The 23,421-nt window shown below is 47.4% G+C and overlaps 1 protein-coding gene across 1 annotated transcript; it reads right to left on the bottom strand.

The window, feature by feature from the left end:
- Positions 1-1,709: 1,709 nt before the first annotated feature.
- On the bottom strand, positions 1,710-22,211 carry PSMB9 (proteasome 20S subunit beta 9). The gene is made up of 6 exons (XM_063123553.1): positions 22,097-22,211; positions 18,608-18,675; positions 16,449-16,580; positions 7,026-7,155; positions 4,787-4,928; positions 1,710-1,891 (listed from the first exon to the last, which is right to left on the bottom strand). Exons 1-6 carry the CDS (start codon positions 22,130-22,132, stop codon positions 1,764-1,766), a joined length of 636 nt encoding a protein of 211 aa, XP_062979623.1. The 5' UTR covers positions 22,133-22,211; the 3' UTR covers positions 1,710-1,763.
- Positions 22,212-23,421: the final 1,210 nt, after the last annotated feature.

Here is a 23,421-nt window from a genome sequence, read left to right as displayed (position 1 = left end):
GGGTTATAATAGCGAGGGAGGGTCTCTGGATATTTCCCCCAGAGACTAAACCCCCAGTGGCTCCGTGGGACCAATTGGGGTGGCTAGAGGACCAGAGGTTCTGACTCCTGAATTAGATTCTTGCCTAAAAATAATCATAATTCTGAAAATTTGTTAAATTTAAAAATGCAACACACTCTTTTCTTTCTTGCTTCATTATTGTATTGCCTGCATTTTGCTTTGAACACACTGGATGTATCTCCCCCCCCCCCGAAATACCAATTTGTCTGAAATAAACTTGGAGTGAACCCCCTCTTTGGTGTTTCTTTTCTTCTTAACACAGGAGTTCCTGACATTGTGATGTTCCTGAGAGTATTTAGGATCTGCAGATACTGGAGTGAAAGCACCCAGAATTCACTTTAATCCAGTGTTTCCTAAAACAAGCATCACGATATGTCTAATTTATAGCAATATTACTAAAGAATAAGTGTAGAAAAAGAAGTGAATGGGACAATCTAGATGGAGTGAAGTTAGAGATCAGCAAGAAAGTGTTGGCCAGAAAATGAACAATCCCACAGGAAGTTCACCTGTTGCTCTCAGTTCCACATGGACCGATTGGAGTCCACCAGAAGCAGAGCCTTCAGTGTGGTGGCCCCCTTCCTATGGAATTCCCTGCCTTTGGAGGTCAGGCAGGTGCCAACGCCTCCTGAAAACAGGAAGCCTTCCTTGAGTGACCGGCCGTGGTTTATCAAATCTCAGTTTTATCAGAACTCTGGTTCTTTTTAAAAATATTAATTATTTTAGGGAAAGGGAAAGGAACCTCTTGTGCAAGCACTGAGTCATTACTGACTCTTGGAGGGACGCCAGCTTTCGCTGACGTTTTCTTGGCAGGCCTCATAGCGGGGTGGTTTGCCGTTGCCTTCCCTGGCCGTTATTACCTTTCCCCCAGCTAACTGGGTACTCATTTTACCGACCTCGGGAGGATGGAAGGCTGAGTCGACCCGAGCCGGCTGCCTGGAACCAGCTTCCGCTGGGATCAAACTCCGGCTGTATTCTGCTGTTCACTGCTCCAAAATCTTTAGTCGGTATACAAGTATAAATAAATGGTAGCTGCAAAAAGGCATGACGGTGCTTGAAGAAAATACACTTGGAGAATTCCTCTCCTGCTCACTTCCATGTTGATAAAATTGTTTCAGGTTTAGCGTCCCAAGGGCTAAATGACCACTTTATAGGGGGAATGGCTGTAGCAGAAGGTCCGGGATCAATCCGGGACACCTCTAGGACAGTTGCTGCCAGTCCGTGTCAACAATACTGCGGTAAATGGGGCAATGGTCCAAGTCAATAGAAGCCAATTTATGTTCCCACTTTCCAAAGTGCAAACTAACCACCCAGCAGTCTGAAAGGTCAAAACCATTTCCCATGTACCCAAATCCTGTTAATATACTAGTGCGTCCCACTCCTCCCAAATACTTTCACTTTGACCAGGTTGCTCTGAGAAGACCCGTGGACCACCTCCACCCTCGCTCTCTTCTCATGCTCAGGAACAGAGTACAACCATCCTGCTACTTGACTCAAAAAACACCCGTGATGGAGACTCAGGAAGAGGAAAGTTCCCATTCTGCTTCTTTGAAGCCCTGGGAAAAGCAAGTTCACGCTCAGAAATGCATGTGCGAGTGTGTGTGCACATTGGTGCAAAGCTGCTGCTGCACAATTAGACTACACACACAGAGTTCTAGTCAAAACAACATTTACTGGATTAAAACAGAAGGGGAGGGCAGGCAAATTCATTCATCGTAGAACTTGGGGATTTTGTCTCCCGAGACAATTTCCTCCTTGGCGCCGTCTTTGGTGATGGTGACGAGGTAAATGACGCCTCCGCTGGAACCGTCCCGGATCATGGCCAGGGCAATAGCTGGAAGGAGGGCAGGGAGAGGGAAAACGGAGCATTAAAATGTGCCAAGAAATGGCTGAAGTGGGACGGGAAAAGGGCTAGAATGAATATTTTGACGTTTTTAAGAAGCCATGTACATAAAACATGGCACATGTCAAGGAAATACTATTTCCCCCACAAATCTGCAAAGGCTAACAATTACAACTCTCCAAGTTGTGTGTCTCACATGCAGCTGATCTGCTGGGATTAAAAACCACACCCCCAAAAGGGAAATGCCTCAGATCCAAAGCGCATATAGATTACCAATGTCTATAACAGAGTTGTGGAACCTCCGGCCCGTGGGCCGAATTTGGCCCACAAAGCCTCCCCATCCAGCCTTCACAGCCCCTGGTCAAGGCCCCTGTCCCTGAAGCCCCACCCCTCAGAGAGCGAAGCCAGCCCAGTTAGAAGTCCCCACCTCAAAGTCCCTGAAGTGTCCGAAATCAGCGGTTCCTGAAGCTGCTTTTCGCCCACCACTTTCCCCAGCAAGAAACGAGGGCGAGGAGTGCCAGCTCCTTTGGAGAGCCACCACCTCAAGGGCCCTGGAGCCCCCTCAAGCAGCGTTCCTGCCATGGCTTAGGAACAGGGATAAGGGGGTTGCTCCGGCAGTTCCTCTCTGAGCACTGAGAAAGGTGAAGAGGCAGGCAGAGGAAATGCAGCAAGCTGGTGATGCAGGAAGAGGACTCCCTCCCCCTGGGTGTATAAGAGAGAGGGGCGGGTGGTCCTGGCCACTGTGGGCCCTGGCTATGCCCACGGCTGACATGGAGCCCCTGACAAGGTTCCCCAGAGGCCAGAGGGGGGCAAACTTTTTTCTGTCCAGGGACGCTTTCCTTCAGAGGCTGTCGGGGGCTGCATGATGGCGGTAGGTGAGGCAGCAGCTAAATGTAAGTGACCCCCCTCTTCTCTCTCTCTCTGGCACCCTTTTCTCTCCTCCCCCCTTCCAACCTAATAGGTGCTAGGAGGGGAGAAATCGCTCCTGCAAGGGCCTGAGCTGATCACTTGCTGGGGGCTTTCGACATGAGGCCGAGGGCCACATGAGATCAGCCTGAGGGCCACAGTTACCCACTCCTGCCATAGGCTGTGGTTTACAACAGGGCTGCACAACCCCCATCAGTCGGAGGTCCGAATTCCATTTCAAAGGAGGTTTCGGGGACCACTGTGGCATTACACCCCACAGGTCAATTCCAAATGTATGTCTGCGGTTTGTAAGTCTGTGGTTTGTAGAATGTTGGCCTGAATGGGCGGAGTTAGAATGTCTGGGGAGGGGGAGGAGTCATATATAAGGGAAGGATGGAGGGGATTGAGAGTTCTTTTCAGAGAGTTCTTTTCAGGAAAGCTTTCCAGGGAGACTTGTTAGGTCCTCTTAGAGTCTGTAGTGCTCTCTGTGTTTATGGTACTTAAGTTCTGGGAAATTTGAGAGTCAGTGTAGTGAGTGGTGTCTTTAGAGTGTGGTGTGCAGGTAGTGGAAGTATATTAATCAATACTGAGAATAAAGAAAGTTCAAGAGTGATTGTGTGAGAAAAAGGAAAGCGCGAATGTGAATGAGTGACCGGATTGTATGAAAGGTTTCAAAAAGGGTTTTAAATGTTGTTAGTTGAAACAAAGCTTGTGAACTTTTAAAAATAAATTTTGATTGTTTGTTTTAAAACTACCACAAAAGTCCCACGTGTCTGTTTGGCATTTATCATCTTAAGTTTACACATATAACACCCACTCTGACAGTCATTCACCTAAGCAGATATAACTCACAGCGCATTATTATATATATTAAAATCCATTCTCCATTTTAAACCCCTTTCTCCACATAGTTTGGAGGAAGGTGGGCTTTATCCCTTGCCTCAGGCGTATCAAGCGGTGGTGCTTGGCTTGAGCAGGGAGTAGCCTCGGCCAGGTCCGGTGTTCAGAGCCTGTGTCGCCCCATAAGAAGTGGTGGCAGACGGGAGCATCCCAGTGGTGCGCAGGACCGGCAGCCAAAGGGGCGGGGCCAAAACACCCCCCACACCAGCCTATTTGAGCTTAACACTGCCAGTAACTAGACCTTAGGAGAGGCATTTCAACCACGTAGAATGGGGTGAAAACTGCACATGAGCAGCGGCCACCAAATGATCAGTGGTTGGGAGAAAGGGTGCATGGCCTTCTGGGGAATCCTGGAGGTCCAGATTGGGACTTCAGCAAGGCTGGATTTGGTCCTTGGGGCTGAGGTTTTACACTGCTAATTTACAAAGGAGAAAGCCCAAATTAGGGCCCAAATCCGATTCTCATGCCCCCAGGGCCAGCGCCAGTCTATATTATGCTCTAGGCAGGCGCGTTCTGAAGCCTCCGCCCCGCCCCCCCGCTCGCCCCCCGCCCGCCCGCTCGCTCACTCACCACCCGGCCGGCCGCCGCCCCCGCCTGCCCGCTCACCCACCGCTCCAGCTCCCACCTCGCTCCCCCGCCCGCTCCTGGCTTTGAAGCCAGGATGCTGGGGTTGGGGGGCGGGGCAGAGGCTTTGAAGCGACACGCCTGGAAGTGGCTTCCTGGCTTCGAAGGAGCCAGGATGCTGGTGTTGGGCGGAGGCCGGGGCGGCGGCTTTGTTGCAGTGCGCCTGGAAGCCGCTCCAGGAGAGCAGCTTCCGGGTACGCAGTTCGGCGCCCTCGTTTGCTTGGCGCTCTAGGCGGCCGCCTGAGTTGCCTCTATGGCAGCACCGGGCCTGCATGCCCCCTCCCCTACCAGAACTGGCTTCAGACCTGCACAGTCTTCAGACCTGAACAGTCCAGAAAGGAAGGGATCAGGCCTTTGAATCTTTGCTGCCACCCCACATCCCGCCCCGAAGAGTCAACCCAAAGGCGGGTTTGCGCTGGCGCCTCCCCCACGATTGGACCGAACTAGGGCAGCTACCGTTTTTGGTGAAGTGGCGGCATTCCTCCTGGTCCATTCCGTATCTATAGGCAGAGTCGACGTAGCCATGGATGTACTGGCTCCCAGATCCCCCAATGGAAAAGGGGTGCCGGGTGAGCATCCCCCCCATTGTCACGTACACCTGTTGGGATGGAAGGCAGCAAAGAAGGAGGGGCCGTTTTAATCCAGGCTCAGAGCGCCAATGTAGCTGAAAAGCATCAATGAATGGATGAATTGTAATAGCTAAGCTATATCCGCCATGCCTACTATTGTGGAAGGGGAGAAATCTGCCTTTTTTAGGAAGCTGGGTGAAACTCACTCATGAACAGGACCAATTCAGGTCCATGGGCTGGACCATCTTTGCGGAACAAGAGGCTCTTCACGTCTGCTTGACGTGACCTGCTATACAAAGTGTCTCAACTGTAGGTCTGCACTGTTGTGACAGAGTCATCCCCACATGCGATCCTCCCTATCACAATCAGGCCCAGCCAGCCCCCCCCCAACAGCTGTGGGGGCATGGTTTAAATGGGGGTGGAGACGGGGAGAGCAGGGCCGGTGCCAGACTACTTTGCGCCCTAGGCAAGGTGAGCTACTTTCACACACCCACACCCAAAAATGCCAACTTTGATTTTTAAGAACATATGTTTCCTGGAAAAAATAAGAAGCACAAAACTTGAAACTGCTAATTAAATTTTAAAGTGCAAGGAATACGTCATGCCAATTATAGCAAACAAATTGGAAAGGAACGTCTATGGGTCTAAAATGCATGATTTAATAGGAATATGGGGGGGGTGCTGGAGGCCCAGCCTCTTGCAACTGAGCCCCGCCCACTGCCTCGCGTCGCCCTCATGCTGACGAGATCAGGATGGCGAGGCGGGTAAGAAATAAATTGTTGTTGTTTTTATTATTATTATTATTATTATTATTTGTGCTAATGCACATTGGCACTAATTCACATTAACTAATGCATGCGCAATGACACGTTATAACTAATTCGCATTAGTGACAAGGCAAAGTAGCGCAAGTAGATGAAATTCTGGTTTTAAAAAAATGATTCCATCATTAAGTATCAAGCAGCAAGATAAAGAAGCAATAGGCCAGGGGGTCTCACCCTTTTTTGCTCCATTCCCCCCTTTCACCATTGTTCAGAATATAATTCCCCCCTTCCCAAGATAGTCTAACTCAAAAGGTGCATTCCAAATAATATGCATACAATATTGAAAATCTTTTATTTTTTTCTATATTAGTCCCATTTAAAGTGGAAACGCAAAGCATGTCCCCTTTTACATTCCCAGCTCCCATGCTTTGCGTTGCCCCTTTAAATGGGAAGCTTGAAACTTCTAGGATTGCAAGGGAGGGAGGGAGGAAAAAGAGAGCAAAGGCCTGGCTTTTGCAGACGACATGACGCTTTTCTGAGACGTTTTTAATAACGTGTAGGGAGACATAAAATACAAGACATCATACTTTGCTGAATAGTGGTCCCAATTCCCTGCCTGGAACCCTAAAATCCCCCCCGGGGGGGAATTCCCCCCTTGTTGAGAACCCATGCAATAGGGTGAAGATGCAGCCACTTTTTTTATAGCTTTTATTGGTCTCTTAATCCAGTTATGGGAAAAAGCAGCTGAAAGGAAGACAATATTAGGGGCGGGGAAGAAGCAGAAGGTGGTCTCATTCTGTCCTAATGTGGCTCCTTTTTTTTAATGATCAAAGGGTCATATGTTTTTTAACAGCAGCACAGTGGGTAGAAATTCAACTGGTACAGCTTTGGCGTGATGAGAAGCCTTCCATCCCATGGTTCCTGTTATCATGCTTTTAAAGTTGCACACAATCTCTATTTTTTTCAAGTTGCACCTTTTTAAAAATAAAATAGGGTGACCCTATGAAAAGGAGGACTGGGCTCCTGTATCTTTAACAGTTGCATAGAAAAGGGAATTTCAGCAGGTGTCATTTGTATAGATGGAGAACCTGGTGAAATTCCCTCTTCATCACAACAGATAAAGCTGCAGGAGCTATACTAGGGTGACCAGATTTAAAAGAGGGCAGGACACCTGCAGCTTTAACTGGTGTGGTGAAAAGGGAATTCCACCAGGTTCTCCATATATACAAATGACACCTGCTGAAATTCCCTTTTCAATACAACTGTTAAAGATAGAGGAGCCCTGTCCTCCTTTTCATATGGTCACCCTAAATAAAACCCTTAATAAACCTTCATTCTTCCGCATCATTCGCCGGGACTTACCTGCCCGCCTTTCCTGTGGTCCCACCCTGCCACCAAGAGGTGAGCAGAGAGCTCTTCCTTGTGCTTGTAGCTAATGTTTTTCACCAAGGTGGCTGCAGCCACAACCAGCGGAGCCTCCTCCATGTTCAAACTGCCGGGGAGACAAGAACGAAACGTTCAGCGATTCTCACACAGGGTGGCAAAGGAAGCCAGATTAAAAATATACTCGCCTGCAGGCCAATTTAAAATAAGTAGGATTCATGATGGGGACTGGATGAGGCCTCTTCTCACATGTATATTCTAAAGAGGGACGCAGCAAACCGAAAGAAAACACAGGTGCATTCTTTAAGCTTGGCAGGGGATGCTGTGCTTTGTGCCCTAGTTTGAGTATCCAAGAACAAAAAAACACAGGATGGACGTAGACTCAGACACAGGGATGTCAGAGAAATCCACAACAGAAACAAATGTGTTTGGATTTTTAGGCATCAGATCCACGGATTCTACAGTGGACCAGTTTTCCCCAGTCAGCTGGATTCTGCCAACTTGGGGACGGTTTTTCTAAGTTTTCAGTATTTTGCGCAAATTTAGTACGAGAAAAATATGCTTTTAAAAAAAGGGGGGCTGAAAATGCACATTTCCCTCATTGGCTAAAGTGTGAAAATGTGCATTTCAGGGTGATTTGCACATTTTGGCAAGCACAAATTTGCACAAGTGGGAGGTACTGGTTCCTCTTTATTCAGCCCTGGTTAGGCCTCATCTTGAGTATTGCGTCCACTTCAAGAAGGATGCAGACAAGATGGAGCATGTTCAGAGGAGGGCAACCAGGATGATCAGGGATCTGGAAACAAAGCCCTATGGAGAGAGACTGAAAGAACTGGGCATGTTTATCCTGGAGAAGAGAAGACTGAGGGGAGACATGATAGCACTCTTCAAATACTTAAAAGGTTGTCACACAGAGGAGGGCCAGGATCTCTTCTTGATCCTCCCAGAGTGCAGGACACGGAATAACGGGCTCAAGTGACAGGAAGCCAGATTTCGGCTGGACAACAGGAAAAACTTCCGGACTGTTAGAGCAGTACGACAATGGAACCAGTTACCTAGGAGGTTGTGGGCTCTCCCACACTAGAGGCCTTCAAGAGGCAGCTAGACAACCATCTGTCAGGGATGCTTTAGTGTGGATTCCTGCATTGAGCATTGAGCAGGGGGGTTGGACTCGATGGCCTTATAGGCCCCTTCCAACTCTACTATTCTATGATTCGTGCAAATTTGCGTAAAATCAGAAACTTTGTTTAAGAAAACACCAATTCTGACGATTAGCAGATGACAGAATGAAAGCCTCACCGTTCACAAAATGCGAATGGAATGGATTTTACACAATTCATACTTCCCTACTTAGAGTACACACAGACTCTGACCTCCTGAACGGTTAAGGTATAACCAATCTATATTAAGTGATCCTGAGTCTCCACTCTTGCTGAAGGACTTTGTAAGTGCTTTCCCAGATGAGACCAAAGTCCTGCTTCTTTGCAAAAAAATTAATCCTAACCATCATAAAATGAGAGACGGTCAATGAGATAATAGTACACATTTACTCAGAGATAACTACCACTGTCTATAGCTATTGATCTATCTATCACATTTCTGTACTGCCTACTAGCCAAAGTTTACTCCCTAGCAAGTATATATAGGATTGCACTGCTCAGCCCTGCATTTCACCACACAGACTGATGAATCGGAGGAAGGGCACATTTTAGACAGGGTACCTGAAACTGAAGGGCTCACCACGTATTTGTTTGAAACTAATTTGGCCCTTGTGCATTAGGAAAAACTAAAGGAATCAATGAAAAGGTATATGGGACTAGCCAGAAAAACATTATCAAGGCAGAGGTGGGAGGAATCTTTAGCTACGGGTCTGATTTAAGAGCTCAGATTGGCTACGAATTCAGAGTAGAAATGGAATTCGCTACCACAAGATATGTTGATGGCCACCAATTTGGATGGCTTTAAAAGAGGGTTGGATAAATCCCTAGAGGAGAAGGCTATCGATGGCTACTAGCCCTGATGGTTGTGTGCTATCTCCAGTATTCGGGGCAATAAGCCTGTGTGCACCAGTTGCTGGGGAACATGGGTGAGAGAGTGCTGTTGCACCATGTCCTGCTTGTTCATCCCTGGCTGATGGCTGGTTAGCCACTGTGTGAACAGAGTGCTGGACTAGATGGACCCTTGGTCTGATCCAGCATGGGACTTCTTTTGGTTTAGTTACATTATCTCTCTCTGTTTACCTCTTCTGTAAAATGGGAATAACAATTCTCTGTGACACAATGTCGCTCTTAAGAGTAAAAACAAGCTTTAAAAAAGAAAAGCTTAAGCACTTTGCAGGATGAAGCCTGAAATCCTGTAACACAAATTTTAGAGGAAGTCCCATTGAATTTAATGGGAGGTCTACTTCTGAGTAGGCGTGTATAGAATTGAGGTGTACAGTCGTGTGAAAAAGAAAGTACACCCTCTTTGAATTGTATGGTTTTACATATCAGAACATCATAATAATCATCTGTTCCGTAGCAGGTCTAAAAATTAAGTAAATACAACCTCAGATGAACAACAACACATTGACATATTACACCGTGTCATGATTTATTTAACAGAAATAAAGCCAAAATGGAGAAGCCATGTGTGAAAAAGTAAGTACACCCTTACTGCTTCCATAGGAATTAAGATGCTAAGTAGCAGACAGGTGCTGTCAATCAAATGCCCGTGATTAATTGATCATCAGCAAGTATGACCACCTCTATAAAAGTCAAAGTTTTTTCAGTTTGCTGGTCTGGAGCATTCAGGTGTGTGTTAACACAATGCCCAAGAGGAAAGACATCAGCAATGATCTTAGAGAAGCAATTGCTGCTGCCAATCAATCTGGGAAGGGTTATAAGGCCATTTCCTGGACTGGCTGGCGAGATCACATTATGCCAGTCCTTTTACAACTTCATTGGCTGCCAGTCCAGGTCCGGGCCCGATTCAAAGTGCTGGTATTGACATTTAAAGCCCTAAACGGTTTGGGGCCAGGTTATTTGAAGGAACGCCTCCTCCCATATGTACCTACCCGGACCTTAAGATCATCTATAGGGGCCCTTCTCCGTGAGCCCCTGCCAAAGGAAGTGAGGCAGGTGGCTACTAGGAGGAGGGCTTTCTCCGCTGTGGCACCCCGGTTGTGGAACGAGCTCCCCAGAGAGGTCCGCCTGGCTCCTACACTGTACTCATTTCGTCGCCAGCTGAAGACCTTTTTATTCACTCAGTATTTTAACACTTAAATTTAACTTAAATTTAAATTATACTGTTTTAACTCTGTATTTTAACCTTATATCAATTTTGCTGCGTGGTTTTATCCTGGTTGTGCTTTTTATATTGTATTTTGTATTTGTATTTTTAACTTGTTGGTTGTTTTATGATGGTTTTAATTTTTGTGAACCGCCCAGAGTGCTTCGGCTATTGGGCGGTATAAAAATGTAATTAATAAATAAATAAATAAATAAATAAATATTTCCAAACAATTTAAAGTCCATCATTCTACAGTGAGAAAGATGATTCAAAAGTGGAAAACATTCAAGACAGTTACCAATCTTCCCAGGAAACGACGTCCCAGCAAAATCTCCCCAAGGTCAGACCGTGCAATGCTCATAGAAATTGCAAAAAAAAACCAAGAGTTACATCTCAGACTCTACAGGCCTCAGTGAACATGTTAAATGTTAAAGTTCATGACAGTACAATTAGAAAAAGACTGAACAAGTATGGTTTGTTTGGAAGGGTTGCCAGGAGAAAGCCTCTTCTCTCTAAAAAGAACGTGGCAGCACGGCTTAGGTTTGCAAAGTTGCATCTGAAAACCACAAGACTTCTGGAATAATGTCCTTTGGACAGACGAGACCAAAGTGGAGAAGTTTGGCCATAATGCACAGCGCCATTGTTTTGCAGCCACTGTTCCTGGGAACCTTGCAGTCATTGAGTCCACCATGAACTCCTCTGTATACCAAAGTATTCTAGAGCCATATGTGAGGCCATCTGTCTGACAGCTAAAGCTTGGCCGAAATTGGGTCATGCAACAGGACAATGATCCCAAGCACACCAGCAAATCTACAACAGAATGGCTGAAAAAGAAAAGAATCAAGGTGTTGCAATGGCCCAGTCAAAGTCCAGACCTCAACCCAATTGAAATGCTGTGTCGGAACCTTAAGAGAGCTGTGCATAAACAAATGCCCTCACACCTCAATGAACCGATGCAAAGTTGTAAAGAAGAGTGGGCCAAAATTCCTCCACAACGATGTGAGAGACTGATAAAGTCATACAGATAACGATTACTTCAAGTTATTGCTGCTAAAAGTGGTTCTACAAGCTATTGAATCATAAGGTGTACTTAGAATCATAGAATAGCAGAGTTGGAAGGGGCCTACAAGGCCATCGAGTCCAACCCCCTGCTCAATGCAGGAATCCACCCTAAAGCATCCCTGACAGATGCTTGTCCAGCTGCCTCTTGAAGGCCTCTAGTGTGGGAGAGCCCACAACCTCCCTAGGTAGCTGATTCCACCGTCGCACTGCTCTAACAGTCAGGAAGTTTTTCCTGATGTCCAGCCGGAATCTGGCTTCCTTTAACTTGAGCCCGTTATTCCGTGTCCTGCACTCTGGGAGGATCGAGAAGAGATCCTGGCCCTCCTCTGTGTGACAACCTTTCAAGTATTTGAAGAGTGCTATCATGTCTCCCCTCAATCTTCTCTTCTCCAGGCTAAACATGCCCAGTTCTTTCAGTCTCTCTTCATAGGGCTTTGTTTCTAGACCTCTGATCATCCTCGTTGCCCTCTTCTGAACACGCTCCAGCTTGTCTGCGTCCTTCTAGAATTGTGGAGCCCAGAACTGGACGCAATACTCTAGATGAGGCCTAACCAGGGCCGAATAGAGAGGAACCAGTACCTCACGTGATTTGGAAGCTATACTTCTATTAATGCAGCCCCAAATAGCATTTGCCTTTCTTGTAGCCATATCGCACTGTTGGCTCCTATTCAGCTTGCGATCTACAACAATTCCAAGATCTTTCTCGTTTGTAGTATTGCTGAGCCAAGTGTCCCCCATCTTGTAACTGTGCATTTGGTTTCTATTCCCTAAATGTAGAACTTGGCATTTATCCCTATTAAATTTCATTCTGTTGTTTTCAGCCCAGCACTCCAGCCTATCAAGATCACTTTGAAGTTTGTTTCTGTCTTCCAGGGTATTAGCTATCCCACCCAATTTTGTGTCATCTGCAAATTTGATCAGCAGAGGAGGGCCAAGAGATCCTGGCCCTCCTCTGTGTGACAACCTTTTAAGTATTTTCACACATGGCTTCTCCATTTTGGCTTTATTCCTGTTAAATAAATCATGACACGGTGTAATATGTCATGTGTTATTGTTCATCTGAGGTTGTATTCACCTAATTTTTTAGACCTGCTAAGGAACAGATGATTGTTATGTCCTGATATGTAAAACCATACAATTCAAAGAGGGTGCACTTTCTTTTTCACACGTCTGTAAATATGAATGAATGAATAAGTTTATTACGGTATAAACAACCAGCACTCCAATCAAACACCATACAATTTAACACATTACATTACGTTACAGATGTAAAAACGTGCGCATGTTATTAACGTCTCGCCTCTTTACGGCGTGAGACGGCTGCAGCACAAAATCTGGCCACTTTCACAGTGGGCATTCATGCCTGACGAAAGGTAGTCTAAACAAAATTTGTCTGTTCTGCCCCGGATTTTTTTTTATGAGTGGTGTTATTAAGGAAACTCTGAGGTCTTTATACAGGTGGCAGTAAAGTAAAACATGGCCTACTGTCTCAACATCCCCTGACGCACATGGACATTGCCGTTCACTGTAAGGGATTTTTTAAAATCTGCCCTCCAGCAACGCTGAAGGTAAAACATTAAACCTGGCTAACGTTAATCTGAGCCTCGGAACGGTCAAGTTTCTCAGGAACGTGGCAAGTACTGGAGGACCACTATTTTCCCTGAACCCCGGGTTCAAGCCACCATATTTCTTCGATTCTAAAACGCCATCGATTGTAAGATGCACACTAATTTCAGAACCAACAGAAAAAAAAAGCTCTGATTCTAAGAATAATAATCGCACCCACGATTCTAAGACGCACCCCGTTTTTAGAGATGTTTATATGGGGGGAAAAGTGCGTCTTAGAATCGAAGAAATACAGTAGCTTGGTGCCAAATGCCAATGAGGCTTAAGTAGGGTGACCCTATGAAAAGGAGGACCGGGCTCCTGTATCTTTAACAGTTGCACAGAAAAGGGAATTTCAGCAGGTGTCATTTGTATGCATGCAGCACCTGGTGAAATTCCCTCTTCATCACAACAGTTAAAGCTGCAGGGGCTATACTGTGACCAGATTTAAAGGGGTGATGAAGAGGAAATTTCACCAGGTTCTCCATATATACAAATGAGACCTGCTGAAATTCCCTTTTCAATACAACTGTTAAAGATACAGGAGCCCAGTCCTCCTTTTCATAGGGTCACCCTAGCTTAAGTACGGCAGCCTCGGGGGAAGGGGAAGTCAGGTATTGACGGAACTGCAAGAAAACTGAATCAAGATTGCCTTGGGTTGAGAAATACTGTGCTCCTTGTTCAGCCAGCTGCTGCCAGGGAGACTTCTTGGCTACAGATGTGGGGAATTACCAGTTCCACTATCAGAACAGGAAGCACCTAAGCCTATATCTAATGATGCAGGCAGCATCAACAGCCTTGACGGAGGGACGCAGCCTTTTCTGGGAAATCAGATGACAAACCAGAAGCGGCTTCTCCCACCGTGGTCTCTAGGGGGCGCTGCTGCACCAGCCAAAAACTCTCCTTCACAGATACAAATTCTCTTCTTCTTCTTCTTCTTCTTCTTCTTCTTCTTCTTCTTCTTCTTCTTCTTCTTCATAGAATCATAGAATAGCAGAGTTGGAAGGGGCCTACAAGGCCATTAAGTCCAACCCCCTGCTCAATGCAGGAATCCACCCTAAAGCATCCCTGACAGATGGTTGTCCAGCTGCCTCTTGAAGGCCTCTAGTGTGGGAGAGCTCACAACCTCACCAGGCAACTGATTCCATTGTCGTACTGCTCTAACAGTCTTCTTCTTCTTCTTCCTATTGGAATTAGAGAGAACGTTTTTTCACCCAAAGCTTGTTTCATAGGGTGACCCTATGGAAAGGAGGACAGGGCTCCTGTATCTTTAACAGTTGCATAGAAAAGGGAATTTTGGCAGGTGTCATTTGTATATATGGAGAACCTGGTGAAATTCCCTCTTCATCACAACAATTAAAGCTGCAGGAGTTATACTCAAGTGACCGGATTTAAAAGAGGGCAGGGCTCCTGCACCTTTAACTGTTGTGATGAAGAGGGAATTTCACCAGGGTCTCCATATATACAAATGACACCTGCTGGAATTTCCTTTTCTATGCAACTGTTAAAGATACAGGAGCCCTGTCCTCCTTTCCATAGGGTCACCCTAAGTAAAGCTGGCCATGTTGACCAGTAGCAAAATTCCAAAATCCGTGTGAGTGTAATAACTTTATTACGCCAACCAAAAATATCGCCAAAAACTGTGTAAGCTTTCGAGATCTCTAGATCTCTTCATCAGGCAAGACGTTATATAAAAACGCAGATGGCCAGGCCAGGATAGAAAACACTTCTGAGAACCGCTGGATTTTATAATTTCAAAAATGGAGGATCCAATGTTTCCCCCTTTCTTCATCCCAGCAGCCCTAGGGGCAGCAGAAGGTCCTTCCTGTAATGATCACATGACCTGCTGAGTAGGGTGACCATATGAAAAGGAGGACAGGGCTCCTGTGTCTTTTACAGTTGTATAGAAAAGGGAATTTCAGCCGGTGTCATTTGTATATATGGAGAACCTGGTGAAATTCCCACTTCATCACAACAGTTAAAGGTGCAGGAGCTATACTAGAGTGACCAGATTTAAAAGAGGGCAGCTTTAACTGTTGTGATGAAGAGGGAATTTCACCAGCTGATGCATGCATACAGATGACGCCTGCTGAAATTCCCTTTTCTATGTAACTGTTAAAGATACAGGAGCCTTGTCCTCCTTTTCATAGGGTCACCCTACTGCTGAGCCTAATTTGATTGTGTAGAGACGCCCTCCTCCCCATTCCACCTTGGGACTCTGAATGTGTAGATAATGTGACTTCAGGATCAAGTGAATTTCTCTCCCTCTGCTATCAACCCTCCCCTTGCTTCACTCCAGCTTTTTATAACATTACCAGACAGGATTGAACCCAAACTCCCTGCTGAGACCAGAGAAAAGGACTTAGAATCTGATAACGAAATGGGTGTGGGAGAACTCAAGGTTATAGAGAGGAAACTTCCCAAGGATAGGCTAATCAGTTGGGTCAGAGCCAACCCCTAACTTCTCTTTCTGTAGGAACCCAGCAACTTACAGAAGGGGAGAAGCTGAGCATGACAGACGCACAGTTCAGATGCAGAGGAGGAGGAGCTTAAGAAAGGAAGGTGGTCCTCCAGGTCGGCCCATCACAGGAGGTCTCTGGAGGAAGATCCTCCCTGAGGGTGGGACTGAGAAGGCCTTTCAGGTTCACTTCTGTAGACCAGTGTTCGAATTGCAACAACTTTTTCTTCTATAGGTGTGCATTCTTAAAAGGGAACTTTAGCGAAGCTATTTAAGTTGTGTGCCAGCTTAGATCTCAGATCTAAGTTGTCAGAAAGTGCCCAGGTCTATAACCTGACTTGTTGATAGACTGATTGCTTCGCATAATAAAGCCTATTTATTTGGATATCGACTTCTTTGTTTGACTACATTCACATCTGGAGGGCTCAGAACCTGACGTTGCCTGATGAAGAGATCTGGAGATCTTGTTATGAAGGTTTATGCTACACCAAGCGCTCTTCCACACAAGGCTTTTAACCCACACCTTTACTGAGGCTTCTGCTTTTGGGTTCTTTGTGGGGTTAAGATCGACGTCTTTACACGTGTGTTTTTCCAGGTTTTTCTTTCTCTGCCTTCCATTACATAACCATTAGGTGGCGCTGTGGTATAGCAGAATTGCACAAATACACAAGGTTTCATTCTGCCATTTCTAAATAATACTCGGCTTTCCTCATTAGGAAAAAACTGTGATAATGGTAGAAAAACATGGGAGAGGCCCTGGAGGATGACAACGTCATGTAAAGGACCTGCAAACTTCCTTGAGCGAGGAAGCACGAGCGCACAATAAAAGCCTTGTGTAGAAAGGCTATAAATGTGTCAGCCTTTACACTTGATCGTTTCTGTTTTGTCGCAACAGACTTAACTCGACTGCTACAGTCTGAAATGTGGCTTTCTGAGTTGATGTAGCCACAGCTGGGACTGGAGCCGGTGGCCACTCTTGTGTGAGCGGCTTCCCAGCCCTTCCTTACCTGTGGAGCTCCAGCTGGTAATGAATCGTATCAGCAATGGCCTGGGCATCAGCCGCAGAGCCGGAGAGCGCGCAGTAAATTCGGTCATGCAGGGGTTCCAGCTTGTTGAAGACCCGGTTCACCACAGACTCCCTGAAGAGGGGGGATTTATTTCATTAATTTCTTTGATTTGTACCCTGCCTTTCTACCAAGAAAAATGGCAGCTTACAGTCCTAACTAAAACATGATTAAAACAATAATAAAACAAATGCATTAAGGCACAATTTAAGACACAATAACAAAATAAAAACAGGATCCAACCCAACAGATCCAACACGCCAAGAGATGATGAGGTATTGAAAGCAGCAGTGTGACGAAAGGAGAGGGAGGGAGGGAGGGAGGGAGAAGAAGAAGGAGAAGGAGAAGAAGAAGAAGAAGAAGAAGAAGAAGAAGAAGAAGAAGAAGAAGAAGAGCTAGCGCGCAAGAACACCAGGCTGGAGTCAAAACAGATACCCTGTAAAACTACTAAGGACATCCAGAAAGCCTTTTCCCAGAAGGAATCCTAGACAGGATAGTGTGCATTTTGGTTACCCATCATGCACCACACCCCATTCACAGAAGTCTAGCCTGTGGCAGGGAAAGGAATTGGAGGGAACTCTGGAAGCCTTAACTGATTAATCAGAGCAATTACTCAGCTTTCAAAGCATGCCGGTTAATTGGGCCAGGGCGCAAGGCCTGTGAAAGTATTTCCGGATCCCATTTTATGGTGTTTTTATTTGTGTTGTACCCCGCCTCGATCCAGAGGGAGAGGCGGGTAACAAATAATAATAATAATAATAATAATAATAATAATAATAATAATAATAATAATAACTGTTGTTTGAGCAAAGAAGTATATGAGCCAGTGTGGTGTAGTGGCTAGAGTGTCGGACTGGGAGTTGGGAGATCCGAGTTCTAGTCCTCACTCGGCCATGGAAACCCACTGGGTGACTTTGGGCCAGTCACAGACTCTCAGCCCAACCCACCTCACAGGGTTGTTGTGTTGTGAGGATAAAGTGAGGAGGAGGAGGATTATGTATGCTGCCTTGGGTTCCTTGCAGGAAAAAAGGTGGGATATAAATGCAATAAAATAAATAAATAAATAAATATGAGCAGAGAAAGAAAACTCAAAAAGTCCACCTAAGTTCCTTTTAAAGGCATTCTACCACTTTCCCTCTGTTCAGCCCCATTAACACTTTGGGGTCTGCATATAGGGTGACCATATGGAAAGGAGGACCGGGCTCCTGTATCTTTAGCAGTTGTATTAAAAGGGAAATTTCAGCAGGTGTCATTTGTAGGCATGCAGCACCTGGTGAAATTCCCTCTTCATCACAACCGTTAAAGCTGCAGGAGCTATACTAGCGTGACCAATTACAAAAGAGGGTCTTAACTTATTAGTCAGGGCAATTATTGGCCTGAGAGAATGGAAAGCTTTTCACTTGGTGATGACATGACCATAATGAAGGCACCTGATGAGCCTCCCTGGGGAGGATATTCCTCAGCTGTGGTGTCACCACCAGAAAGGCCCTCTCCCTGCTGCCCACTTCATTTGTGGGGGAAGGGGCACCAGGAAAAGGCCACTGAGGAGGGTCTCAAGATTTGGCTAGGTCTATGTCGGAGGAGGTAATCTTTCAGGTAACTTGATCCCAAGCTGTTAAGGCAGGGTTGGGGGACCTCAGGCCTGGAGCCAAAATCCACTCCTCCTGGGTTCCCAATCCGGCCTTCTAGGGTTCCCTGGATGGCCACGCCCCTTCCCTTGGCCACACCCACTTTCCTCCAACCTCAATTGTTTGGTAGTTTCCAAGCTTTTGCACATTTCCCAATAATTCTTAAAGGCTGAAATGCCTCCTCTAAAGCTTAGTTACTGGCAGGAACAGCTTTAAGCTATAATAAGCCAGTAATATTTTTTTTTCATTTTGCCCCGCCCCTTTTGCCTTTGGCCCCGCCCACTACTGGAATGAGCCCCCCCTCCCCCTCCCCCTCCCCGAGTTTCTCAGAAAAGGAATTTGGCCTTGGGGCTGAAAGGGGCTAAAAGCGTCTATACTGGGACTCAGTGATGAATTTCCTACCGCTGGATGAAGGATGGACCAAACGCCAGGTCCTCCTCCTCACACTCCACCCCATCCCCACACAGCACTTACCCTGCAGAGACTCGCGAGTCGGAAGCCACCACGACACCTCCATCAAACTCCACTGCCATAATGGTGGTCTGAAAAGCAATGGTAGGAAACTCTGGGTTATTGGAGGAGGAGGAGGAGGAGGAGGAGGAGGAGGAGGAGGAGAAGGAGGAGGAGGAGGAGGAGGAGGAGGAGGAGGAGGAGGAGGAGGAGGAGGAGAAGGAGGAGGAGGAGAGAACTGTTGTGGATGGAAGAATACCGGGCTCCTCTGGAAGGGAGTCACTCGTCATTGTCGCGGAAATGCTTTTAAACATTCCTAACGTCTGGGGCTGGAGTTGAAGCACATCAAGGTCATAGAATCATAGAATAGCAGAGTTGGAAGGGGCCTACAAGGCCATCAAGTCCAACCCCCTGCTGAACGCAGGAATCCACCCTAAAGCATCCCTGACAGATGGCTGCAAGCTGCCTCTTGAAGGCCTCTAGGGTGGGAGAGCTCACAACCTTCCTAGGTAACTGGTTCCATTGTCGTACTGCTCTAACAGTCAGGAAGTTTTTCCTGATGTCCAGCCGGAATCTGGCTCACTGTAACTTGACCCCATTATTCCGTGTCCTGCACTCTGGGATGATCAAGAAGGGATCCTGGCTCTCTTCTGTGTGTCAACCTTTCAAGTATTTGAAGAGTGCTCTCATGTTTCCCCTCAATCTTCTCCAGACTAAACATGCCCAGTTCTTTCAGTCTTTCCTCCTAGGGCTTTGTTTCCAGTATAGCTGCAGTATAGCTCTTGCAGCTTTAACTGTGGTGATGAAGAGGGAATTTCACCAGGTTCTCCATATATACAAATGACACCTGCTGAAATTCCCTTTTCTATACAACTGTCAAAGATACAGGAGCCCTGTCCTCCTTTTCATAGGGTCACCCTGTTGTTTCTGGAGAGGCAAGCGCCCTCGATAATAGAGCCTTTCGTCACCTTTGGCTGATGACATGCCAAATGCGTCCCCTCATGGACAGAGTCTGGCCCAGGGCCGGTGCTACCATAGAGGCCACTCAGGCAGCCGCCTAGAGCACCAAGCTAAGAGGGGTGCCGGGCACAGTGCAGCACTCACACGCATTGGCTGTGAGCCGGCCCGGTCCGAGGATTCAGCTGGGCCTGGGTGGGCGAGATGGCGCCCCGTGCCCGCCCAGCCAAAGCGAAGCCAGGGACGCTGGGGTGGGGGTGGGGGTGGGGCGGTTCCACGTTCGGACTTCTGGAACGCGCCCGGAAGAGAGAGAGAGAATGTATGGGTGAATGGGGTGCATCATGGGGTCTTTGAGTGAATGCATGTGTTCATGCGTGTGTTTGTTTGGAGTGAGTGATGCTGAATGTGTGTGTGTGCGCGCCTGTGTGAGTTGGGAGGGATGATTTGGAGGTGATATTCCTATTAAAGAATGCATTTTAGACCCATAGACGTTCCTTTCCCATTTGTTTGCTATAATTGGCATGGCGTATTTCTTTCACTTTAAAATCAATTTAGCAGTTTCAAGTGTTGTGCTTCTTATTTTTTCCAGGAAACATATGTTCTTAAAAATAAAAGTTGGCATTTTTTGGGTGTGTGTGTGTGTGTGTGTGAAAGTAGCTCACCTTGCCTAGGGCACAAAGTCTGGCACCGGCCCTGGTCTGGCCACAGTTATGCACACCAGGCAACCTCCATCTTAGATGACTGCAATGGGGTTGTTTTGGAAGTCTTCCCAGAACCTTTGGTTACAAACACCTGCTAGGCTGCTAACAGGGAGGCGGCCCTAGAGAACACGTCTCAGCAGTTTTGAAATAGCTTCACTGATTCCTGGCCCGTTTCCGAGCACAATTCAAAGTGATGCTGTTCCGCTTTAAAATCCATCTTCAGGGGGTCACCTGGGTAGCTGGTGGACCACCTGCTCCCACACGGACTTGCCCCTGTTTTAAGAGGCTCTTCTCAGGGTCCCACCACCCCAAACACATTCTGAGGTCAGGTCGAAGGTAACTAGAGAGAGGGCCTTTATGATATTTGGGGAAGACATTTTAATTTCCTCACAACCACCCTACGAAATGCAACGACCAGCCCAAAGTCACCCAGTCTGGTTCGAGGCTGAGAGGGGATTTGAACCCGGGTTTGACAGTCCTGGTATGACACTCTAGCCCAGAAGTGGGCTCCAGGTGTTCAGCCCTAGTGAGGGATCATGGGAGTTGTAGGCCAGAACATCTGGAGGACCACAAGTTGCCCACTCCTGATCTAACCACCACACATGCTGGCTCATTCATTGTAACCAGATTGTTCTAACTCAGCCTTCCTCAACCTGGGGCGCTCCAGATGTGTTGGACTACACCTCCCAGAATGCCCCAGCCAGCTCTGGCTGGGACATTCTGGGAGGTGCAGCCCAACACATCTGGAGCACCCCAGGTTGAGGAAGGCTGTTAAATCTAACTGAACTTTAATTATACTGTTGCTGCTGTTTTTGTTTTATAACTTGTCTTATAAGTATCCTTAATATCTTCATGGGACTGACTGTAAGCCTTCCTGGGAGCTAAGATGAATGGGAAGTTATAATTTATATGAATGAATACCTTAAATAAATGAATTAAATATCCTGCTGAAAATCAGAAATGTTGATTTTAAAACAAGCACACACACCCATTAATAAAATTCCAGTTGTGTTTGTGCGTGCAGGTCGGGAGGAATGTCTTCGAGGGCTCCATTACTACCAGAGTAGGCAATGCAAAAAAAGTTTAAACCAAAATTAAGCAATCTATAGAGGTCGCAGAATCCTTTTTCTTTTCCTTGGGCAGTATGTTAATGGTCCAGGACAAAGTCTGCATACAGCCCTGATTAAAGGACACTGGGCTGGCGGTGGCTCAATTCGAACTCGCCTCCCTTCATTCATTTGGGGGCAGGGGTGAGTGAGGAAGCCCTCCAGATGGTGTGACGTCCCACCATCGCTGACCATGGCCCATACTGGCCTGGGGGCGTTGGAATCCAACTTCTTGGAGGCCGCAGGTTTCCCACTGGATAAGGGAGTGTGGCCTAGTGGGTAGAGTTTCGGAGCTCTGAAGCCCACAGGGGGTCAAACCCCACCTTTAAAGCCGACTCCGCTTCTCATATCGGGTGGGTCAACCTCCCAGCCTCAGTTTCTCCTCTGTTAAACACGAATGGCTATTATTCTGCAAGAGGACGTGGCGCACCAAACGGATCCTAGCTTGCAGCAGCAGCAAATTTCTTATTGAATTCCAAAGTGCCAGATCTTGGGTGTTAACCCTGCAAAACTTGCACACAGCTCCCCCTCCTTTCTGCCTCTGGTGGAGGACAGAAAATGGGCCCATTGACACCCCCACCCCCACACAACCCACACACCCCTTCCCTGGTTGAACTCCGGCGCCTCCTTGGCCCGCACCTTCCGCCCCCCCTTCTCCCTCTGCAAAAATGTCCCGGGGGGGCGTTGGGGTCCCGCCCTCCCTTGATCTTAGCCATACGCCACTTTCCCGCCGTACGTCACTCACTCACCCCGAGGCTGATCTTCTGCACCCCCCGATTGTCCATTTGATCCCCCCAAGACGGAGCCGGGCTCCTCGCACGGAAACAGGAGCAGCCGCCGATATCGAAAGCGACAGCGCGAAGTCCAGCTCCCTGCAGGGCCGCCCGTGGCCGCCAGGTGGCGCCCCTCCCCGCCTTAGACTTTGAAGTTTAACCCCGGGAGAAATAAGAGGGGGGGGGGGAGTTCGCCCGCCCGCCCCCCTTCTTAAGCATCCCACGCTGCTTCCCCCACGCTCAAGTGGCAGGTGGACTCAGCGTCCTGCCTGCATCCGGGGCAGGGCCTTAACTTGATCTGGGGCTCAGCTCCAGCTTTGGGTTCCACCAGTGCAGGCAGGTGGCTCCGATTCCGGTGGGGCTTTGCATCCATCCCTTTGCACACAAACTACTAAATTACGAAAAAGAGACTCTGGGCAGCTTTCCTCTCAGTCCTCGACCTGCGAGAGAGCCAAAGCCAGTGGTACGCGAGTGAGGAAAGATTTGCCGTCTGCAGCTGCTCAGAGGCACTCTTCTTATCCGTATCCTTGCAGAGGTCTTAAGGCAGGAAGAGTTGGGAAACGTGTGGTTCTCCATTGTTGAACTGCAACTCCCATCACCCCTGACCATTGGCCAGGCTAGCTGGGGATGATGGGAGTTGGAATCTCACGACATCGCGAGCTCCATAGGTCTGGTGGCTCCGATTTCGGTGGGGCTGTGAACCCACTCTGGGTTTCAGTCAAAACCCGCCAGAACTCTTCACAGGGCTATCCCTGGTGCTGGAGCTATTTTGTGGATGGGGTTCAGCCCCTTGAATAGCTGCTTTAGATTTCTGGCGGGTTCTGACTAAAACCCAGAGTGGGTTCACAGCCCCACCAAAATCAGAGCCACCAGCCTCCACTGAGACGCCTCCTTTAAGACAGGGGCAGGCCACCTATGGAGCTCGCGATGTCGTGGGATTCCAACTCCCATCATCCCCAGCTAGCCTGGCCAATGGACAGGGGTGATGGGAGTTGCAGTTCAACAATGGAGAACCACACGTTTCCCAACTCTTCCTGCCTTAAGACATCTACAAGGATACTGATAATAAGAAGAGTGCCTCTGAGCAGCTGCAGACAGCAAATCTTTCCTCACTAGCGTACCACTGGGTTTGGCTCTCTCATAGGTCGAGGACTGAGAGGAAAGCTGCCCAGACTCTCTTTTTCGTAATTTAGTAGCGTGTGCAAAGGGCCAGATGCCCAGAAGCAGGAGACCAGTTGTGCAAAAAGTGTGCGAGTGAATACAAAAGGGCTCTTCAAGCTGAGGCGATGGGGCTGATTTTA

Source organism: Elgaria multicarinata, chromosome 3, assembly GCF_023053635.1.
Source record: "Elgaria multicarinata webbii isolate HBS135686 ecotype San Diego chromosome 3, rElgMul1.1.pri, whole genome shotgun sequence".
Lineage (NCBI taxonomy): Eukaryota > Metazoa > Chordata > Lepidosauria > Squamata > Anguidae > Elgaria > Elgaria multicarinata.
Note: the sequence above shows the minus strand (reverse complement) of the source record. Positions and strands in the feature narration are given on the sequence as shown.